The following is a 24,419-nucleotide window of genomic DNA, read 5'->3' as shown; positions in this document are numbered from 1 at the left end:
AACAGTGTAGATAACATGTTTATGTTTAAAGTAATATCACCCAGAACCTTCAAATTCTCAATCGGCTCCTCTAATATGATTATAAGAAAAAGTGCAAAGTAGAAAAAAATAAATACAGTTTTATCGTAACAAATAGTTCTTGGACATAAAATTGAACTTCTCATTCTCACGTAACAATAGATTTAAAAATACAATACAATAAAACCAAACAATCAATATAAACTATAGTCGCACTAGAACACAAACTAAAATGTCCTCTTTTGTCAAAGAAAAAAAAATAGTTAGATACACTAAAATTTTTGGGGAAAATTTGATTTAAAAAAACAAAAAGCATAACGCGTGAAATCAAGGCTGCTGTTGGGCATCAATATATCCAGCATCAACAAGTACTTTCTCTCTTTTAGCCAATTCTACATCTTCATCCACCATCATTTTCAGCAATTGCTCAAATCCCACTTTTGGTTTCCATCACACTTTCTTCGCTTTACTTGCATCACCTTTTAAATTATCAACTTCCGATGGCCTAAAATACCTTTTATCGATCTCCACGTGTTCCTTCCAGTTCAATCCAACGCACCCGAATGCCACTTCTAAAAACTCCTCAACAGTATGTGAATCCTCCGTTGCAACAACGTAGTCATCTGGTTTCTCTTGCTGCAGCATCATCCACATTGCTTCTACGTAGTCCCCAGCAGTCTCTGGACGCTTGTAAATTCCCTAAAAATACCTTGCTTTGTATCCTTCCTACTGCTCGAGTTATCTTCCTCGTAACAAAATTCTCACCTCTACGAGGTGACTCGTGGTTAAAGAGAATCCCGTTACACTCAAATATCCCATACGCTTCGCGGTAATTCACTGTGTACCAATGCGCACCGCATTTGGAAACTGCGTAGTGGATTCCGATTGTGGAGTTGACGTAGATCCAAACATCTCAGATGATCCAGCTTAGTAATATTTCACATTACATCTTCCAATAGCGGAGATATGTGACCTCACTGGCTCTAAAAGACGGAGAGCACCAGTAGCCACGACATCAGCAGTATAATCAGGGATTTCAAATGAAACAGCGGCATGTGATTGAGCAGCTAGATCGTAGACCTCGTCGGGAAGGATAATGTCGAGCCAACGACGGAGAGAACTAGCGTCCGAGAGATCAAAGTAGTGAAGTTTCATTATGAAACTTTTCATTCGGGCTTTGTTGGAGTTATGAGGATCGATATATATATATATATATATATATGTGTGTGTGTGTGTGTGTGTGATTGATACGTTGAGTATTGAAACTGGAAGATGTACGAATAAGGCCATGGACTTCGTAGTTTTTGCTAAGGAGGAATTCAGTGAGACATGAACCATCTTGGCCTGTAATGCCAGTGATCAGTGCAATCTTGGATCTAGAATTGCCATTTTTGTTGAAAATGAGGTGCTTTTTGAGAGAAGTTGGGGGATTTGTTTGATTGTAATATATGAGAGGCAAATAGAACTCCAAAAATATTGCACTATATATAATTAAGGGTGGGCGAAAACCAAATTGACCGATAAATCGAACCAATAAAAATGTTATTGGTTTATTGGGTTAACGATTTTTTAATGGTTTTATAAAAAAAATATATTGGGTTATTGGTTCAGTTCGATTTTTCTTATTGGGTTATTGGGTAAATCGATAACCTAATAAAAATATATATGACTTATTATTATATATTTCTCTTAATTTCTCTTTAATCTCTACAAATTAACAAACTTATTATTTCAATTATACAAACTTTTAATTTCTTCAAACAACATTTAGTTCAAACTTGAAGATTCTTGTAAATTAAAACACATTATATAGGATTTTTGTTTGCAACTAAGATTTGATTTTTTTTTTCGTGTTAGTTACTACTATTTCTATTTTATGAGTATTTTCTTATCGATTAAAGCAAAAATCGATTCGTTAAGAACTAAAAACTGATAAACCGAAAACCGATAAAAAATATCTTATTAATTTGGTTATTGATTTAACATATTTAAAAATCAAAAATCAATAAATCGAACCGATAATATGTAAAATCAAACTGAACCAACCTATGCACACACCTATATATAATGGATAAATTATATAATACCACACATTAATTTAGTATAACTACATAAAATCTCTATCCTTTTAAATTAATTACTAAAATCCTTGATTTTAATTCCTCTCTCAGATACATCCCACAATCCACCCCCTTAATTCTCCACTTTTAACGTTTACAATTAAAAAAATAAATCTTGCAATTACTGACAATTCATGAATGTTTAATTGCAGTCATCTTCTCCCACTTCCTCCCCCCCCCCCCCCCCCCCAAACACACACTTCATCAGCTTGCAATAGCCATTCAAGCTACTTATTACAATCTCCATTCTCTTTTTTTCCTTCAAATTGTATTTTTGATTTTTTTTTTTTTTTTTTTTTTTTAAATACTATTACTGACGTCGCCATTGATGATGCTTAATCAAATAATTTATAGTGAAATTTGTGGAGAAATTTCTTGACTTTTCTTTTCTGCCTTTTTCCAAGAAAGCGATTTATCATTAATACCATCATCATCACTACACCGATATCATTAAATTCAACTCTCAATGTCGTCATTGATGGTGTTAAATTAAAGAAAAAATGAAATTCTGCTTCTTTGAAAGGAAAGATTGGTCCTTCAAAATACAAAACTGTTGAAAAAAATTAAAAGAGACACACTCTAAAAGGTACTTATATATATGTATTTGGTTAAAAAATTTGTTAGATGCATAATTATTTGTTGTTGAGATACATAAATGACATCATTTTCATGCATGAGACATAATTTTAATTATGTATCTCTCTTTAGTCTAATTACTATAGTATGTATATCTATCAAATGGATTAAAAATGAATGTATTTCAGCAATAAATTTCGTTATTGAGATACATAATTAACGTTAATTTCATGCAGGAAACATAGTTTTAATTATTTATCTCACTCTGATATTAACAAATTTATGTATCTTCACCCAATAACTTAAAAAAAATTCAATATGACTATTAACCAAGTTGATTACTAATTGTTTTGTTTTTTTATGTATCTCAGGGTATGCATTGTGGTCAAAAAAGTTCCAGCACATCCATTAAGGTTTGATAATTCTTGCGACGCTAAAATTCTAGAAGATTTTAAAGAAATTTTGAAAGATGAGGGGATGGAGTAGTTCAGTCAGATGAGGGAATGATATTCTTTTGAATTTCAAAGAGACGAGAAGAATGTTTCAACAAGATTAATGAGAGTCCTTTTTTTAATATCAACATTATAACTAATTCTGATTTTCTGGGAATTTTGATTGTATTTTTGAAGTTATGAAGCGTGATTTTCTCCTCAATTTCCGTTATTTTTCCTTTTTAGCACACCATAGTGGTTTTAATGGATGTACCTGATAAGATGTATCTCTTGTTAATAGATGTATCAGAAAAATAAAATTGAAGGATAAAATTGGAAAAATAAAATTGAAAAAACGTTTTAACATATATCTTAAAAAATAAATAATTCACTTATTTTGAATATTAAAAAATAACTCAAAAATTCATTTATTTTGAGCTAGACTGAGAATTGCGGGAGAGATCTGGAAATTTAGGAAAGTTTTTTTTTTATATAATTTGGGAACTATTTTTCTTTAATATTGGAGGTTGAGCGAAGACTGGAAAAAAAATACTCCCTTCATTTTATATATAAATTAACCTACACAAAATAGTTAAGTTCCGAAAAACAATGAGACTCTCGTTTAATTTTGGCACGTAGTTGAATTTATTTTACATTCATTTAGCAGATGTTGTTAGAATAGTTGAACTTTAATAAAATCCCTTACTATGTTAGTAATGAAATATTTAAGCACGAGTTACACATTTAAATGATTAAAAAATAGCATATGCTATAATATAATTCAGAACAATTTTTCTTCAATGTTCATGTTACTATAGCATTCAAGAATTTGAGAATCACATTCATTAGCATTACAATGTACATATATCTTCGTTTCAATTTCCATTTAGGTTAATACACACACAAAAAAAGGTACTTAATGCCCCGTACAAGGCCAAAAGGGATTAAAAGCAAAATCAATATAAATAAGTAACGAATTATCACGATTCAATAATAACTGATACATATTAAAGTACTCGAATTCTAAAAAGATTTAAAGAGTCATTAACCTTGTTTAATGAGATAATTAATGGAAAACCCATGACCTCCAAATTTTTTCTATACTACCTCCGTTTCATATTAATTGACCCCTATTGACTTGGCATACTCATTAAGAAAATATTAATTAGGAGTTTATTTTATTAAATTAGCCTTATTAATTATGCTTTGAAAAATATAAATTTGAGTAAATACATTTAGTTTAGTCGTTCAATATTAATGATAGTATTGAAAAAACATAATAAAATCCTCATAATTTCATCAAAGGAATGACTAAATTAAAACAAATATTTTTAAAAGAAAGTCCAAGTAAAACGAAACGGAGGAGCATTACCAATTCCTTAAAATAAAGATGCGGATACACATTCTTTTTCACCTCTTTACACACTTATTTTAGTTGTAAAATAAAAAACAAAATGCACATTATTCATGTGAACAAAGTAACGTATTTTAAAAACACTTTTTAGATCCTACCGAGCACTAGGGGTGTGCATCGGTCGGTTCGATTCGATTTTATATGTTATTAGTTCGATTTATAGTTTTTAAATATGTAAAATCAATAACCAACTAATAAGATATTTTCTTATCGGTTTCGGTTTATCAATTTTGGGTTCTTAACGTTTCAGTTTTCGGTTTAACCAATAAGAAAATACTTATAAAATAGAAATAGTAACAACTAACATAAAAAAAATGAAATCTTAATTACCACCAAAACCTACGCAATGCATTTTAGTTTACAAGAATCTTCAAACTTGAACTGAATGTTAGTTAGGAAAAAAATTGAATCCTAATTGTTGGAAGCTATAAATGTTTCAAGTTTTTTATTATGATAATAGCCGAACTTTATATTGTGCCTTTGTTGTCCTGAATAGGTTAATACTTTGTGAATCACTGAATTATAAATTAGTAGTGCATATAATCTATATACATACACATATCTCTCTATATATAGAGAGATAGATAGATAAAGAGAGATTTAAATATATAATATAAATAGTGATAAAGCAATAACTTAGTGTCCAATAAATTAAAATCGATAGTGAATCATTTACTTAATAATTTTTTTATAAAACCAATAAAAAATTATTAACACAACAACTCAATACCAATAATATTTTTTATCAATTTGATTTATCGATCGATTCGATTTTTGCATGACGTCCCTGACACTACCCATAGTAATGCACTCCAAAATCCAAATAGAAAAAGGTGGAGTCTTAATTAATACGACTTCTTAAAAAGTACAAAAACGACATCGTAATGAGGTGTTAAGCCGCAAATAGGAAAAGACGTGTAGCGATTTTCCCAGCCGCAGCCAAAAATAAAAACATAAAGAATATATCACTCTCCCCCCGCCTCCCTCTCTACCTCTTCAACTGCTCTTTTTACAGAAACGAAACGATTTTAGGGTTTTTTTTCAAATTTCTGCGCTCTCAACTTTTTCAGAAATCTTTCAGAGTTGTGTAAGCAAACAGATAATCAGAAGGCGAAAGCGAAAGGGAAAGAAAGTTCGTCTTGTTATGAAGGATTTTTGAGCTTTGTTGAATTGAGTGGTGTCTGAGTAAGGGATTTCTTCATGGGTTCGGCGAAACCGAAGAGGGTTTCGTGGGCTTCTGGACCTAATCTTTGTCAGGTATATATGGCATTACTTTATAAAGTCTTTGTTTACTCTGTTTTCTGCTCGATTTTGATAAAGGGCTTAAGGAAGGGCAGAACCACAAGGGTTTATTCGATAGTTTGATTTTTTATGTTTATTATTCATGAGTATGGATTGATTACATGTTGGTGTACTGTTTGTTGTATATATTGATATGGAAGTTGTTTTATGTCTGTATGTTGCAGAAAAGCAGACAGATGAATTTGCTTGCTGAATTCTACTGCATTGGCTTTTTTCTTTTTTAAATGGTTTACTGGTTTATTTATTAGTTTTATGGTTTTTTTTGTTGGTTTGGATTGGAGAAAAGAAGATGCTAACTAGTTTTTTGATGTTTTGCGTTACTTGTGTTGTTTTGTTCTTTGTGGCTATTTGATGTTCTGTTATGAATGAGTGGCTGAAATCAAGAAAAATGTTGTGGATTGTAAATCTGGAAAGGGAAATTAAGGGCTTTGATAGTACCACAAGATAAGGGCATAAAAGTAAAGAAAAGGATTAGATAAAATCTGAAACTTGGTGAGGGTCGATTCCCTATATGTTCCTTGAAGTGGATGTAGACAAAAGAAACTTCGGATGGCAAAGAAGTGCTTTGAACGGTTAGGGTTCATAAGGCTTAGCGGCATTGACGTTTCGTTCGAGCTTTGGCGGGGAAGTTAATAGTACCCGACGACATTCAAGGGATGGGTGTAGACCCACCGGCTAGGGATAATAATTCTGATACTGGTAGAAGTGGCAACCATTCTCAAGAATTAAAGACTTGAGACGAGGGAAAGCCGTATGAGTAACTGGAACGACAACATAAGTGCCCTTTATCTATCAATAGAGAGAGCCAAAAGGGGCTTGGATCTTTGGTTTGAACTGTTGTAGTCCTTGCTTATAAGAAAGCAGTGTTGGCTAATTTCATGGACTTGTGCAGTGTGCCCCCCATCTTCGAGTGTTCCGCCCGGTTCACTAGGTTGTTGCCTTACCAAGCACTTGCTTGCTGCTCCTATTGGCGTGCGGAGCATTCATTATCCCGACTTCTCTCTGCTGGGCCCTTCCTGCATTGAATAAAGGACAATTATTTAGTGCGATATTTTAGTACGTTGAATAATTGTCCTTTCCAGGTATAGATATGACGACCAAGCGCTCAAAGGACTTCTTTGAATTTGCCCTTTGTTTTTCCAACTAAGAAAGACATGGTAGTTGCAATGCAACACATGACTTAAGATCTTGAACAAGGATAGGCTGAACACGAACCCAATATCGAAGAACTAAAGAGGAAGCTAGTTGATCATTCAACTATGTGAATCTACCCTAGGATCCAACCTGCCAACTTTCTTCGCTTATGATATTTCAAATAGCGAGACATATCAAGTGTTGAATATTTCGAATAAAGAGAAATAATGGGGAATAGAATACAAGTGTTGAATACCAACGCCTACTCTTGTGAAAGGTGGGCCTGGCATCTTTTCTTTGAGATAGAAGGTGAAAGTCCTTGTTGGTGTGACAGTATGAGTAGAAGGTGCATGGTTATCCTTTTGGTTGAAAGGTACTTGTCATACCTTAAATCCACGTGATCGCCATCTGAGCAAACCAAACTCGTATGGTGCACCCCGACCATATGCATTTGAACCATCACGGAAGTGATTTGAAGCTTTTATACATTTTCAAATCAATCATGAAACGTTATCAACATTAAAACCATACATTAATCATTTCATAAAGATAATAAAATAAAAAATAAAATAAATGTGTTTCCTTGTATGTCATAGTCACTCCCATTATTACGACACAACACAACCATCTATGGAACCTCTAAACAACGGAATAAAATTAAACTCTTGGCTAGATTTTCGACTAAAGAAAAGAAGAAGGGACATACTAGCTACCACAAGTATCATTGACTCTTGAATCATCTCACTTCAGCCCTGTTCACTCATCACGTATCATGCCTTATTCTTAAATATGGAAAATAGAGGGCCCTAAAAAGGGATGAGTACACCTATCACAGTACTCAATTAGTATCATTGACCTTCTCACTAAAAGTTGGCAAAGAGGTGGAATCAATTGAAGAGGAGGCTCGACCCACAGGGGAGAGTTGTGCAGGCGATTCCAAAAGTTGAATCGATAATTGAAACAAATCAAGTATTATTTGATATAAAACAAAATGTTAATATAATAACAACATATTTTACTTTTGCGATGGCGGATCTAGTGTAAATTTATTTCAACTCAACCTTATAAACTTGTTAATTCCATTCAAAAAATAAAATTAAAAAGGGCATCCCGGTGCACTAAAGCTCCTGCTATGCGCAGGGTTCGGGGAAGGGCCCCATCACAAGGGTTTATTGTACGTAGACTTACATTGCATTTCTTCCTGAGGCTGTTGGAAGGCTTGAACCTGTGACCTCCTGGTCCATTCACAAAATAATTTGTATAAAATTATACAATCCCATTCCAATTGAATAAAATCATAATAGTCGCTTTCGGCTCCTTAGGTCTAAATGTATTCAAATCTTCCATACTTTCCACTAGGAGTACTATATCAACGCCGACACAAGATCCAAGCTCAAATATGTTATCAACATAGCGACAAGTATTATATAACCTACTTGCTCAGGTCATCTCATCGAAGTGCCACATGAATTGACTCAGCTATGCTATTATAGCACAATACTAGTAACCTCTCATGCGGGCACTCTGTCGTAGCCCTTTACCATTAGGTAGAATCTACACATACATCGACGGGTGTAGCTTCATGGCGTCGGCGAGTTTTAGCCGAAGTCAATCTCGGTGAACACAAGTAACTCTCAAAATATTTAAATATGAAACAAATAAATTTATGGCCTAGTAGCCTTAAAAGATCTACTTATATCAAATCATGACGTTAATAACCAATCCAACTCATTAGATAGATTTAAATGTAAAATCTTCTCCTCAAATTATCAAAGCATTGTCAAATGAAGATTTAAGACTCAAAATATTCAATAAGTGCTATTTCAAATCATGTGGCTTTTAGAAGCATAAATACTAATGAGTTTAAATTATTTAAAGCAAATAACACTTTGATGAAAAATTTCAAATCATTCATGTAGCATTCTCAACTTTAAAACCATACATGAATCATTTCATAAGAATATTAAATTAAAACTAAAATAAATGTGTTTCCATGTATGTCACGTGCATTCCCATTATTGTGACCTAACACAACTATCTATGGATCCTCTATACAATGGAATAAAATTAAAATCTTGGGACAAATTTCCGGCGAAAGAAAAGAAGAAAGAACATACAAATTACATACACATGTCTACTTTAGTTTGATCCATTTAGTTCAATGTATGATCGTACTTTCTCATTTTCAGCCAACACTTAAATTTAACTCAAATCACACACGTTCCAAAGTTGTAAAGGTTTATCCAAGTTGACTATTAAATCCTTGACTACTAGATAATACTTTCAACCTCGATGCAGAATATCATATCTATAACTCATAATGAACGTGTGATTTTCGTACAAGCACTTTATGGTAATTATATACCCATTTCATCATGAAGGTTACCAATGGCTTTCCTTTGTCTTGTTTCTGGTATCTAGAGTCTTTCGTTTCTTCACCATTTCATCATGAAGGTTACCAATGGTTTTCCTTTGTCTTGTCTGTGGTATCTAGAATCTTTCATTTCTTCACCATCATCTTAAGGTGACTTTATTGAGAAATAATATGATAGTTGAACTTTTTAAGGTAATATGATTTAACATGCTTGAATAAGACATCGCAATCTAAAGTACATATACTAGTCATGCTAAATCAAAAAAGGAAAACAAATTGGGATGAAGGTTCTTTGAAGTTTTGGCATTTCCATTACAATGTAGTGATATTCAACTTTCCTTTGAAATTTTTAGTTGCTAATTCCATGCATGTTTCTTACTGTTAATTGCACTTTTAAACTCCATCTTACTCATGCTAAATCAAAAAGGAAAACAAATTGGGATGAAGATTCTTTGAAATTATGGCATTTCCATGGAAATTGTCATATTCAACCTTGCTTTGATAGTTTTAAACTCTATGTTCCCCACATAAGACCATATTACAAGGTAATTATGAAATTTATGACAGATTTATACAGTCAAAATTGAAATATTATTGGTAATCAGTACCTTAGTCTAAGTTTTTGATTTTACGGAATCCTTGTAAGATCATCAAGGACTCACTTTTGCTTTCCTTTTCGAACTGTAGATTTGGCTGCAGCACTGCCTTCATGCTGATATTTACATATATAGCCAGTCAGTGTTCCTTGAAAAAGAAGAGAACTAAAAAACAATATTAGTGGCAGGTTAGGAGAATCAAGTTCACAAAAACAATATGTCGAGATTCTACTAGTGGTCCAACTGCAGATTCAAGAGCAGGAAAATGTTTTGTGTTTCTTATCTTATCAAATCACTTATTCAATATCTCATCTTTCCTGTAGTTAAGACATTTCAAGATCAGCAGATCATGCTGAACCAAAAAATGGTGATTGTGATGTGATGCATGTCATCGTTCACTAACTAGTTTTTTTTTTTTTTTAAATGATTATCTCTGTTCTAATCGGCCGATGTCGTGGTTACTATTTTTTTAAAAAGCGCCCCTGTTTTGTAAAAGTGCATCCAAGGATCACACTTGGTGGTTTTTGGTTGCATCTGATTTGCTAATTGAGCTTTTGAGGATCATAGCAGTACACCACAGAGGCAGCTAAATGTTGAGTTATTTATTACTACTTGACAATTGTTCCCCACTTTTGAAGGTAGAGCGGACATGAAGAGAAGTGATTTTGGGCTGTTACTGTATAGTTTTTTCCAAGGAGATATTTTAAGTGTGTAGTGTAAAGAACATGTCAAATTGGCATGCTTTCAGTTTTACTTATCAAGAACATTGACATGCATTAGTTTTTTTTCCCAATTTTGCCTTTAGCAAGTTTGCATATTTTACCATGCACAGGTAAAACTTTTTCTAGAAGAGGATTGTCCATCAAAAGTCGGTTGGGGATCTCAACATCATCTTCAGTTAAAGAGGACGCCTCCGAGTATTATTAGAAAATCATCTGAAGGAAGACAATGTCTGAAGCAGTCAAAAGAGAAGCTTTCATACCTATCTCTGGCTAAATGGAAATGCCCTCCCAAGGTAAGCTAAGTTTTAGATGATAGGAGGTGCCTTTATATGCGTAGTTTCTTGACACATTGTCATAATAGCCCATTTAATGTTGTTATTGGTAGTTTAATTTGGATGCGGAGTGGCGTGTGGTTGCTGGTGAAGAAAGTAAAGAAGCAGAGGATCAGGAGCATAGGGAAAAGAGAGTTTCTGAGGTGGTTTATCCTTCTTGGTCTACAATTCCTCCGAAGTATGTAATTTTTGGACTATGTCTTTCTAGTTTAGAGCTTCTTTGTCTCATTTACTTGGTTTTAATCCCTTGTTTCTCCTATTGGCGTATAGTCCTTACATCTCGTCGGATCTGAAGCAATATTATGATGATAACCAAACTCCAGTGATTCGAATCACTCCCATTGAAGAAGCAGATGTAGAAGCTCCATTCCATTTAACACCACCCCAAACCATAAGCAGCAAATCGCCAGGTGCGTGTCTACCCAACAGTCCATCATCATCTGTCAGTATAGTTACTTCTCAAAAGCTACCTGATAATGGAAAATCGGTTCCCCAGTCTTTGTCAACCTTCCCAAATCCCAAGAAACTTCCAAGCAACTCTCCTTTTTCTGTAAGATGGCCTTATAATGTGCAATCTGCTTCTCCATATCTTTCAAAATGTCCAAATCTGGAGGGATCTTCTGATACTCAAGTCTCTCCTAAACCACCTGTTAGTTACAATTCTGTTTCCCAGTGTAGATCGACATTTAAAAATCTCAGCACTCCAGACCAGACTGAAATTTTTCCAGTCCAACCAGCTAATCAAAACCTTGTGCCCAAGTATCGAACAGTAGGTGAAAGCCAGGAAATTTCCCAGAAAAAGTCTCAAGTTTCTGGAAAGCTACCTGCTAATTACAACCCTGTCACCCAATTTCCCTCCACATGTAAAAATCCAGACCAGACTGAAATTTTTCCAGACCAACCAGCTAATCAAAAACATGCGCCCAAATATCAAACATTGGGTGAAAGCCAGGAAATTTCCCAGAAAATGTCTCTAGTTTCTGGAAAGCCACCTGCTAATCGCAACCTTGTCACCCAATCTCCCTCCACATGTGAAAATCCAAATCAGACTAAAATTTTTCCAGACCAACCAGCTAATGAAAACCATGCACCCAAGTATCAAACAGTAGGTAAAAACTGGAATACTTCCCAGGTAAAGTCTCAAGTTTCTGGTAAGCCACCTGCTAATCATAACCCTGTCACCCAATTTCCCCAATGTGAAAATCCCAGCATCCCTGATTTCGACGGTGATTTGACTGTCGCTGTTGCTGTAGCTGCACTGGCGAATACTCAAGAGCAGAGTAGCCTTATTGACACAGACTTACTGGTGAAGCTTCTGCTGAAACCAGAAGAATTACAAAAGTTGATGAGTGCACGTGGACTGGCTACAGACTCTAAACCCGATAAGGTAATTAACAAGCCAATTAATGAATACCAAGTTCCCCATACAGGATCTGGACCAATTTTTGGGCCAAAGCCAATGGCAAAATCTGTGCCGTTGATGATGACTAAGCCTGAAACATTTGTGAAAAGTAATTTGGCTAATGAACAGGGCCTCCCTCATGCAGGAATTGCAAACATTAGAGGGAGTAAGCCACTAGTTCATCCTACTTCAGACCTAAATCTGGAAAAGATTAAAAAACTAATTAACGAATATGGAGCACCCAACAATGTAGGAGGTAAGCCCTTGGCTAATTCTGAGTTGGTTCCTTCATCTCGTTCCAAATATGATGTCGTTTTGTCAAGTGCACACCGTCCTACCACCTTGCAGCCTGAGCTGCCGGTATCACTAAATTCTGTCCATACATCCCCTTTATCCTCGATGACTAGTCCTGCCCCTCTTCACAAGGATATCAATTACTACAAGTCCCTGATCAAGCAACATGGACAAAATTATGAATCTGTGGTTGATGAACGCTTACAAAGTATCAATCCTCGTGGTAATACACGAGGACCAGGTTTGTTAAACAACCAAAACCCAAATCAGCGTTGCCAGACGCCTTGTGCTTTCTTCAATAGACCTAAGGGATGCCTTAAAGGTTCCGCTTGTCTCTTCCTGCATGATATGCCCGGACAAAAGAGGTCTGGGGGGATGTTGGAAGCTGAGCATTCAAAGAGAATGAGATAAAGTGAGGAACTTACTAATAGGACATGACGCAAGAGGTATCTTTTTTCTTATATGCAGCAAACTAGTGACAAAGGCAGTTGCACAGATGTTGAAACTAAAAGCACTTCGCTGTCCCTTCTCCTTGGGGGAATTTTTGAAAAGCAGACCTTTAAACTTGCATAAAAAATGTACAGACTTGGCTTTTATCTGTAAAATCTTGGAAGTAGTTTTCTTTTGAAACTTCGAAGTTGGATGAAACGTTGTGTGTGTTGAGAAAATTTCTTGTCCGACTGGTTTTACTGAAATCGTGTAAGTATTGTGTAGCCCTCCCCTACTTTGAAAACGATGACATAAAAGTGTCGTACAGAATTGGTATGCTGATATCAGTAAAGAATTCAAGGTGTTAAGTTGATTGATACTATAATTTAGTGGGAAATAAATAATAAGGTGATGATGCATTTTGATGGTGAAGTGTTTATGAAAGGCAGTTAAACATATATAGAGAATGACATTAACAATGAGATATGACTGACATTATAGGACTCTAATTAAAAGTAAAGAGTAGAGGGTACTGGTATATAAGTTGGTTGGTGAGAAATGCTGCATGGCCCCACCACTAGTTGCAGTAGTAAGAGGAAATAATAAACTAGTATTGATGGCAGAGCACAATTAACTAGAATTCAGAGTTACCTGGAGACTCCAGTCTAAAGACAATATCTTCGTGAATCATGACAAGTAGCCGCCGAGTCAGTTGTAGGGAAGACGAGCTGAGTCTTACATTTCATCTTAGGCAAGGGTTAAAGCTAGAGTCTTCTTTTCAAACTGCAGATCCAGCGGGTTCACGTTGGTGGAGGAACTGGATTGGAGAAAAGAGAGATTCCTTATGCCTACCTAATGGGTTTTGCTTTGGTGGAGGAACTGAATCGGAAAAAAGAGGCGGCCTACCTAACTGGATTCGTGTTGGTGGCGGAAAGAAACGAATTCATTACGCCCACCTAATTGGATTGGTGTTGGTGGAGGAACTATATCATTAGGCCTTGGATTGAGAATTCAAAGGAGAAGTAGATAGATAGATCAGCCTTGGTGGTGGAGGAGATGGATTGGAAAGGAGAAGGGATTCATTAGATTGGCAATTTAAACGAGAAAGAGATAGATCAACCTCGCTTTCGAACTACAACTTCCACGGATTCATTTTGGAATTAAGTAAAAACTTGCTTATTCGTTCTGGACAGACAAGTAAACAAGTCAAATCACCTACGAAACTTGTAATTAGCTCACTGGCGGATAATAAAACAAATAACTTCAGTTGATTCTGAGCGGTTAAGCAGCTTGGCCATGCATACTTAATGACACAGCGGATCTAAGACAATGATAAATCCATTAAATAAAAAAGGACAATTCGATTTACCTTATATATCTATCATAAATCTATTAAATATATCTAAAAAATATCTGTTCGAAACCTAGAAACAAATCGCTCACCTAGTGGTATTGAAGGAACACACTTAAACTGTTTGCCTGCCTTCGGGTTTGATTGCCCTTGGACTCATATAAATAAGTTTTTTTTTTTTTAATATAAAAAAGAAAAAGTTGTGATGTTGAATCCGCTATAAGTTTCAACAAAATGTATGACCATTTACGAAGTTGTGTTGCCACATCATGAAACCGATGTTAAGACACCAACAACATCCACGCATTTGGACGATAAAGATTTGGCCTGATTCTAAGGAATGGGTTTGGAACAGGTTTTACAGAATTGCTCATTTATAAAACCTGAACAATATCTGAAAGGAATAAAGAAGCATTAAAAGAAGGAAAAGGCCCTTTAACAGGCACCCCACTCAATTTATTTATATTCCTTTCCTTTCCATATCTTTATTTTTGTTTATTATTGATTTGACGCGCACCAAAAACATAAATAATAGGAATAATTTTTTACTATATTATCCTTCAGATATTAATAATTGTAATATTTTGAAAAAAATGCACAGGATAATGAATAATATTTAATAGCAATGTTAAGATAGACACAAAACGATAATTTATCCATTAATTTTTCATACTGAATAAATAATATACTAGACAAACAAAGATGATCAAAGGAAATATGTAACTCTATATAATTGTATAATTTATATATATCGACTAAAAAAAAAATTAAACTAGAAAAAATAAACAGTGAATTCGGCCAAATAGAAGAAATTTCATAAAGTTGTGAAATAGCAGATACATCTTTTTGGGACATATTTGATGTTTATTGCGTCCTGAGCCGGTAAATCGGAGTACTTGTTAATTACCTCGTATTCCTTTCCAGTTGACACACAAAAGTTTACAAGTAAATGACGAAGGATATGAAATAAGAAGCACACAAATTGGTAAATCGGTTTGAGAGAATTGGATCCAACTTTTCCACTAGAAAAATCAATTCCACTTGAGAGCCAAAAGTTATTACATCCTCAACAATGTCTTATCGTCTCTCAGCTGCTGCTACTGTTCATCTATGGGCAATCAAATCTTAACTTCTACAATATTTCGCTTGCCAGCAGTATAAGACAGGTAAAAAGAACATTTAACATCTGTAAATTCATAAACCCTCCGAAAACTGGTCAAATTTAATTTAATATGGTGCCTGATTGTAGAAAAAAGAAAAATAGTTTATGTATTTGCAAATTGCAACTACTACACCACATGATAAGCGTGGTTGCCAAGCGTACATAGAATAAAAAGTGCTACAACAACATGATTTTAAGGTCCCAAGAGCCTTGTATTGCAATGATGTTTAGTCTTACTGCAATAAACACCTAAACATTTAGATTGCACAAACATGTTTGATTAATATTTGCAAAAACGTATCTGATCACTCTAGTCCAATCAACCTATTCTGAAAATTCCGATTGTACAAATAAATTTGATTAACCTCTGTAAAAAGGTCTCTGCTGGCTATTCAGATTCTGTAATAATGTAGGATGAATTTGCATGAGAGGGTATTTTGTCATCTGCGAGATGTCACCTCCGCAAAGGGAACTCAGTTTCTACACCTCAATAAAGGTCTGCAGGATCTCATATACCCTTGAGATGTATATTTAAACGTCTCTGAGAATGGGCCAGCCTTTCTTGATGATATCATTGATCTTTGCATCAATCCGCCTTTGGGTTCTTGATGGACAAAGCTCTGCTGCATAGCCATTTAGTTTTGTAGCCAGTGTTGACCTCTCAAGCTCCTCCTCAGGCAAGTTTCCCATTAATTGAAGTAGAAAGGGATTCCTCTTAAGCTCAAATTTCTGAAAAATGGACAGTAGTGATTGTCAATCATGTGCTTCAAATGATCAATGGAGCAGTGACAACCAGATAAACAAGAAGAGTACTTCCATAAAGATGAGAAAAAGAAGAAAATAGTCCACATGATTCATGAATCAATAAATGATAAATCACGAAATCAAGATGGCTCTGTTTCTGGGGAAGTTCCTGGTCTTCTTTATTGAGAAAGAAATAATTTTCTTGTTTCCTGATTTCATTCCTAAACAACAATCAAAGAAAAAACATTTGGCAAGAAAGACTTCCTTTCCAAGTTACTCAAGAAATAAATGTCGCAACGAACTGCAAAAACAAAAATGCTCAAGTAAGTTAAAAGTTCGGAGACACTTGCTGCAAGTAATGAATCTTTGTCGAAGAGCTAGGGATGGAAGAGATAGGAGAGCCTTTGATGGGAAAGAGAATAAGTATGTACATTTGAGGAATAGTTTCTCATTCCTAGTTTTTTTTTGGTGCAATCATGAAGTTTCAATTTGTAAAGAAGATTAGGTATCATCTGTAAAGCATCATACTTTGATGTAGATTCTCTACATTTGGTAAACTGCTTGTCTATGGGAGATTTTCCCAACAACAACATACCCAGCGCATTCCCACAAAGTGGGATCTGGAGAGGGTAAAGTTTACGCAGTTCATACCACTACCTCTACCTCTGATGTTCCCATTACTAACAAAATAATTTACCTTAACAAAAAAGGGAAACCACTACTTTCTTTTTCTTTTTGGTTATACTGTAGTCCTATAGAGACTCTTTTTGCGCGTTACATTTCGACAGTTCCTCACAAAAATATTTCACCTCAAAGGACAAACAAACACATTACCCATTAGCTTTGCTATTACATAAAAGAGAAATTTCAATAATATAGTTAATACCTATATACCACATCATCCACCCTGCTTAGATTTTTTGTTCCTAACTTTTAAAGCAACTTGTATACCAAATTCCTCGGTGATTAGAATAAAAGAGCAAAATAACATGAAAACAGGGAAAGAGACCAATATGGTGTACGCCCCTCTAAATTTTTCTTGAGCCAGATGTTTTTATAAATCAAATAGTTTATTAAGATACACCAAGATATTGTTAAATACAAAATAATTCAATCATAAGCATGCCTTCACTCCTAGAGTCTAGTCAATTATCTACGCTACCAGGTATACAGAAAAAATAGTGAGATAAGAAAAACTTATTAATTTTTAAAAAAAATGAAATTGGAGAGAACTTTAACACCTTAATTGATTTCTCTCTGACTTAAAAAATTCGAGCTTTTCTTTCTAGCCACACTAACCATAAAATATGTAAGGGTGTGCAGTTTTCCCAATCTTTTTTCTTTTTTTGAGAAGTTAGTTTAGCATTTATCTTTTTAATTCTTCAGATTTCCTTTGTCTCAACAACTGCTTCAGGCAGCAATGGAGAAAATTATGGTCAAAAGTTGAGAAGCAAAACAGCATGTGAACCGTATCCCCTGCATGCCTTTTGCACATATCGCAAATCTGACAATAATGCATCTTCTCTTTCTTATATTATCACAGTTAAGATTGCCCCCATATATATAGTGCACCATGTAAAGAAGATTGCTTTCCTTAGTGCCTTCATTTTCCATGGTAATTTCTGAAAGTAACTTGAATGGCGACTATCAACTGGTTTATTTAAGCGTTGACTTAACAGAAAGCACTTTGAAGATGAACTTTTTATAATACCTTAGCATCCTCCCCAAGTTGCCTATAGTTGTATACTTCTATACAATGCTTTCCACTTCATCAATTTTCCAATCCAGCATGCGTCTTCTAGAAGACGAGTTCTATGAGAATTGTTCTCCTTCCCCTTTAAGAACCTCTGCAAACATCTCCTTTTTATCACCTCTTTCTTCATGACACAGTTGCAGCAGATCTTTGGGGCCTTTCTATTCTATTTTTGGACTAAGTTGGGTAATTAAACAGCCAATCAAAGAAGCTTCTGAGTGCTGGCTTTTTGGAGAGTTTATAAGGCCATCAAAAAGATCTGAAGATGACCCCAGCAACTACTATTTGGTGTATTTGAACACAGAGGAATAACAGATGTTTGAAATCCTACAGACTCCCCTGAAAGTTAGATGTTTAGTTAGCCTTTCTAGCAAGAGAACCTTAACCCCTGTAAATATTATTGATAGTTTTTTCGACTTCATTAGCTCCATGGTCTTAAGCATAGTTCACTCATGTAGTGATCTAACTATGACATCTCTTTTATACGTGTTGCATCTTCTTGATGCCTTATTAATGAAACCTTCTTACTTCATAAGAAAAATGTTGTGGATCCGTGGAAGTCAACTAATTAAATATTTAGTTATATTTTAGTAGTTTTATTTATTACTCTATTATAAAATAGGGTTTTATATTTCCTACTTTCATAAGGAACTTTCTAGAATAGGGTTTTATATTTTCACTTTCTAGAATAGGGTTTTATATTTTCTACTTTCATAAGGATTAGACTTTCTAGATTAGGGTTTTATTTTTCCTACTCTCATAAGGATTAGACTTTCTAGATTAGGGTTTTATTTTTCCTACTCTCATAAGGATTAGACTATTGATGTAATACTCCTACTATTTAGGGGGGGGGAGAGATTGGAGTTCTCTCTTCCATTGAACTCTAAGGTTTCAGTCTCCCTTAAACAAGCTGAAGAGATCGGAGTTCTCTCTTCCATTGAATTCTAAGGTTTCAGTCTCCCTTTAACGAGCTGAATTATATATCGCCCTGTGAATCGATCCTATGCCCTAGAAATCCTAACAATTTGGTATCAGAGCCTAAAACAATGGGCGATCAAATCAATTTCAGATTCCATGAAGAGTGTGCACTTATAGAAACCCTAATGGACTCTAAAATTGCAGCAATGGAACAACTTCTCTGTGAAAGAATTGTTCAAGTCATCCAAGAACAATTGTCTAGCTTGGGAATTGGCTCCACAAAACCAGCAATCCATAGAGTTGAGTCGTGTAGCGCCCCGACAATTGGCAAATCAACAATTTCTTCTACTAAAGGCAATAAATCGCCTGTTCAACTAACCGATCAGAATCATCCAACAAGTGGTAATTCACGTCCAACCATACCAAGGTATGCAAAGATGGATTTTTCTACTTATAACGGCACCAACGATCCATTAATTTGGGCACATCATTGTGTACAATTTTTTGGTATGGTTGAGTTTCCCATGTTGGGAGAAGCACAACTATGGAATTATCAGCATATGGGCAAATTAGTCATGCTCCAGCAAACTGGTAAAATTGAAATCTATCAACGTCAATTTCAAGAAAAGTTGGCTAGGGATGGAATTGGATGATTCAGTGTACACTATTCCTTGGAATTCGAGCTTGAGGACAAGCTCTTTCAACGTGAGGGGAGTAATGTTGTGGATCCGTGAAAGTCAACTAATTAAATATTTAGTTATATTTTAGTAGTTTTATTTATTATTATAGAATAGGGTTTTATATTTCCTACTTTCATAAGGATTAGATTTTCTAGAATAGGGTTTTATATTTTCTACTTTCATAAGGATTAGAGTTTCTAGATTAGGGTTTTATTTTTCCTACTTTCACAAGGATTAGACTATTGATGTAATACTCCTATTTAAAGGGGGGATTTTGGAGAATAAATTGATAAGTCGTATTTCAGCAAAAAGCAAGAGATTGGAGTTCTCTCTTCCATTGAACTCTAAGGTTTCAGTCTCCCTTAAACGAGCTGAAGAGATCGGAGTTCTCTCTTCCATTGAATTGTAAGGTTTCAGTCTCGTTACCCTTTAACAAGCTGAATTATATATCGCTCTGTGAATCGATCCTCTGCCCTAGAAATCCTAACAATTTGCTATGGATCTATGGATCTTTAGGGGAAGGGATCGATTCACAGGGCGATATATAATTCAACTCGTAAAAGGGGGACTGAAACCTTAGAATTCAATGGAAGAGAGAACTCCGATCTCTTCAGCTCGTTTAAGGGAGACTGAAACATTAGAGTTCAATGGAAGAGAGAACTCCAATCTCTTTTTTTTTTCTGAAATACGACTTATCAATTTATTCTCCAAAACCCCCCTTTAAATAGGAGTATTACATCAATAGTCTAATCCTTGTGAAAGTAGGAAAAATATAACCTTATTGTAGAAAAGTTTAATCCTTATGAAAGTAGGAAACATAAAAGCCTATTCTAGAAAGTCTAATCCTTATAGAAGTAGGAAACATAAAACCCTATTCTAGAATAATAAATAAAACTACTAAAATATGATTAAATATTTAATTAATTGACTTTCACGGATCCACAACAAAAAAACATCACCTTTTTAATTGGATGTTCCATAGGGACTGCACTCATGACCTTTGCTCGCATTGGAAATGGATAAAAGGTGGGGAATTTCATGTTTAAAGGAAGAATCGTTAAATGCGAATCCAGCCAGAATAATACATGATTCTAGATTCCAATTTTTGATCAAGGACCCTATGAATCACGATATATCTACATAATCTCTTTTACACACTCATTACTGATGGTACTTTGCCGCCAGTATTGATTCAAGAAAGAGTTCTCCTAGCATGCAAATCTCTATGATGATTTATACTAGAGAGGCTCAAGAATCCTTCCAATTGAAAATAGCTAGTCTCCAAAGGTCCCAATCCCTATTTCTGATTGGTGTTGTGACACACTCCAAGCTGACCAGATTTACATTTTTAACTGTTCCATCTCCAAGGAAGTACCTCAATAGATTCTCAAGTTTCTTAAATTTGCCAGATGGAATGGAGAAGAATAAAATGCAATATCTGAATACAAGAATGTTTTCTTTATCAAAACTAATTCCTCCTCAATCCCACTGCCAAGGGGTAAAAGGCCTCAAAAAAGTACTTACGAAGGTTCTTTGAACTGAGAACTCCCCTCCAATCACTAGATGTATTATCCTGTCTATTTGAGATGTATCCTTCTATTCCTAAAGCTCGCCCGTGCTAAGGGCTTAGCACAACCGATAACATTTTGCTGCATGTGAATTCTGTAAAGTCATCCATCTAATACATTTTTCAATGCTTTGGACTCAACTCCTTCTTTCTGCAAATTGGCAACATTAAAATCCCATGCATACGTTTCCATTTCCTGCTTACCTTGTATACTTCTTCCTAAAGGCACTATACATTCTTTTTGCAATCCTTTATTGCAAATATAACGCTCCCAGGGTTTTGGTCTAGTGGTAAGAGTCAACCCGTGATGTGTGGTTAGACAGACGTCACGAGTTTGAACCCTGTTGCACACAAAAGCTTTATATTTAAGTAGAGAGAGGTAGACAGATGGGCCAATTTTGAACTGTTGCACACAAAAGCTTTATATTTAAGTAGAGAGAGGTAGACAGATGGGCCAATTTTGAACCGAGTTTCGAACCGTGTGCCAGCTGATTGAGGAATTCTCAGTTAAGCAAATATATGTGAACATATTACTCTAGATAAAACCTATTTTATTTCTTCCCTTTTGCATATGAACTGACAAGAGAGGCATTGCGTCAAATGACATCTCCTCAATCCCCATCATAAATAACTCTATGATGTTTACAGAGGGAAGAATCAATTATAGCAGGAAACTTCAGTACTAAACCCCCTTTTTGATAAAGAAAGCAAGTGTAACAGACCTTCAGTACTAAACTCCTTAGAAATTATGATAAGTAGTATCAGCATAATGTAATTGTGTATACTAGACCTGATGTTCAGGCTCTGCAGGATAAAAAGCTTCAAGCTGTTGAATTTGAGTGGTTACAATGCTGCTCTTTGACTTTGATTGTTCTCTTTCTTTGCTAACAGCAGCCAATCTTGAATCCTCAGTGCTGTTTGTGAAAATAATAGACCTGCACTAGGCAAGTTCATAACATTGCTCTTCAATGTTTATCTTCAGTCTCAAGTAAAAAAGAAACCCAGATTGAAGTCAAGGATCCTACCTGTACTGGTTGCCCACATCAGGACCTTGCCCAAAAACTTGCCTAGAATCATGGCTAGCCCAGAAGGCCTCCAATAATTGTCGGAAACCAATTACTCGGGGATCGTATTCAACCTATAAGAAATTAAATTTAGTACATTGAACAAGTTGAATAGGAGATAAAGGTAACTTTTAAAAATCTTTAATGAAACAATATGCTAGCATGTTACTGTAACCCTTCCATTCACATTGCAATTTTACAAGACAAGGACAAAAAGTCTGCAACTACTAGTTAGAATGGGACCAACCCGTCATCCAGATATTAATTAAGTTCAGCTGGTGTTAACTGAGCCAGACAATAAAATGAGTAAGATATGTATTAGCTTACTCTTCTAGCATATTGCTCCCATTGGATAACCCCTGATTGGAATAATGTTTTCTCATCTGCCTCCTCATCTAATACCACTCGTATCATCTCATAGAAAGTGTAATCCAAGCTGATAGCATTTTCGTCCGTCGTATACCCCTTTTCAACTAAATTTTGATCAAACTTGCCCCCCTCTTCGCATAGTTTATTATATAACCAGAAAAAGGTTCTAATCCCTACAACTAGATTTCTTCAAAGATAATAATTGCTAATCATACACAATCACTTCAATACTCCACTTTAAAACCACGAGAAATAGCAACAGCTACCAGGTAACTCTATCCACAAGGCAAGGACAGAACTACTAGTATTTACGTACCTTATGAAGATACAAGGCGCTGGTTCAGTCTACCCAAAAACCTAATTGCAACTGTCAATTTTCCTTTTTACTATACATTGTAGTCAACATAGGCTGGCGAACACATTACATTGGCGTAACTTCAATTACATGCGGTTAAGGCATAATTGCACAAATATGAAGTGGAAAGCAATTTCAGCTGTTAGTCTACATACGGAAAGAGATTAAACAAATACCTGTACACATTCAGCGTGATCCCCCAAATTTCTGTACTCAGGATTAGCTTTTGAACCACCAGCATAACCAACGGTGGTTCTTACGATGCCGTTTAAGCATCCAAATGACGCTTCCGATCTCCAGAAGCTTCCCAGAGCGAAAACTGCCGTTTTTAATGGCTGATTAGATGCATCTTTTGGTACCTCCGGGATCCGATCTGGAAATCGGATGCTCAGAACCGGATTAGACGAGAGCAGAATGATCGTGCAAAGGAAATCAAAGAGAAATGGAGAAAAAAAGTAGGTGCTATTAGCGACTTTCATTTGTACACATGCATGGGAAGGCCGGAGCCGGGAGGTTGCGCCACTTTCCGGCGAATATTTTCGAGGTGTAGTAGTTTTCACTTGGCCAGCTCGGTTGCTTTGTCTTGTTTGCTTTCCGGTAATTTCACATTCCCCACTTGTTTTCATGCGACGTGTAGCTATGTAAAGAGTTTAAATTTGATCTACTATTACAATTTTATATAAATTTTTAAAAAATAAATAAATAATTTTTAATAACAAATTAAGTTTATTTAATACTTTTTTATTTTAAAATAATTTAATTATTGAGATATGATACACCCTTTAAAAAAAATATCTAAAAACATAATTTGTAGATTATTTTTTATTTTTACCCTTTAAATAATTCTTACTTTATTCCCCTACAAAATATGAAGTATTTAAAAATCTCATTAAATAAAACGAAAAAAAATATAAAAATAAAGGTTTCAATAATTCTCTTGAGTTTGAAAAAATCACTTATTTTGAACATTAAAAAATGCCTCAACAATTCAATAATTTTAAAATAAAATAAAAAGTACAATATATTTTGTACACTATAATACATAAATCTAAATTCTATATAAATTAAATTGGTAAAATAAAATAATATCCGTATTCGCGGAAAATAAAAAGAAATAAGTTGGTCGCTCTTTAACGTGAAATGAGGAAATTGGTCCTTATGTTTGAGGTGCATCTAAGGACTTTTAGCTAAAATTATCCCTTAACTATGAAATAGGACTATTTTTGTCCTTTAAATATCTATATCTAAAATACTATATAATTTATATTTATATTTATAATATATAATTTATAATTTATAATTTATATTTATT

At 34.7% G+C, this 24,419-nt stretch overlaps 2 protein-coding genes and 1 long non-coding RNA gene across 4 annotated transcripts; all 3 read right to left on the bottom strand.

The window, feature by feature from the left end:
* Window positions 1–128: 128 nt before the first annotated feature.
* LOC107858281 (GDP-mannose 4,6 dehydratase 1) lies at window positions 129–1,540 on the bottom strand (the record flags this gene model as incomplete). Its single annotated transcript, XM_047407844.1, is given in 4 exon segments — window positions 129–694; window positions 696–894; window positions 897–1,226; window positions 1,261–1,540. Coding segments are annotated over 4 exon segments (1,158 nt in total), but the record flags the coding sequence as incomplete, so codon positions are not given.
* A 3,749-nt stretch (window positions 1,541–5,289) lies between these two features.
* LOC124896053 lies at window positions 5,290–14,580 on the bottom strand. Of its 2 annotated transcripts, XR_007052447.1 has the most exons (3): window positions 13,796–14,580; window positions 7,382–13,100; window positions 5,290–6,877 (listed from the first exon to the last, which is right to left on the bottom strand). It is a non-coding gene; the product is annotated as an uncharacterized LOC124896053 (long non-coding RNA). The 2 variants fall into 2 exon arrangements; XR_007052446.1 differs by having other exon boundaries at window positions 5,945–13,100.
* Window positions 14,581–15,741: 1,161 nt separating this feature from the next.
* LOC107859891 (peptide methionine sulfoxide reductase A5) lies at window positions 15,742–23,748 on the bottom strand. The gene is made up of 4 exons (XM_016705041.2): window positions 23,284–23,748; window positions 22,345–22,457; window positions 22,110–22,254; window positions 15,742–16,386 (listed from the first exon to the last, which is right to left on the bottom strand). Exons 1-4 carry the CDS (start codon window positions 23,731–23,733, stop codon window positions 16,189–16,191), a joined length of 906 nt encoding a protein of 301 aa, XP_016560527.2. The 5' UTR covers window positions 23,734–23,748; the 3' UTR covers window positions 15,742–16,188.
* Between the last annotated feature and the right edge of the window lie 671 nt (window positions 23,749–24,419).

This window comes from Capsicum annuum, chromosome 2 (genome assembly GCF_002878395.1).
Source record: "Capsicum annuum cultivar UCD-10X-F1 chromosome 2, UCD10Xv1.1, whole genome shotgun sequence".
Lineage (NCBI taxonomy): Eukaryota > Viridiplantae > Streptophyta > Magnoliopsida > Solanales > Solanaceae > Capsicum > Capsicum annuum.
The sequence above is the reverse complement of the archived record's forward strand: the minus strand, read 5'-3'. Positions and strand labels throughout refer to the sequence as shown.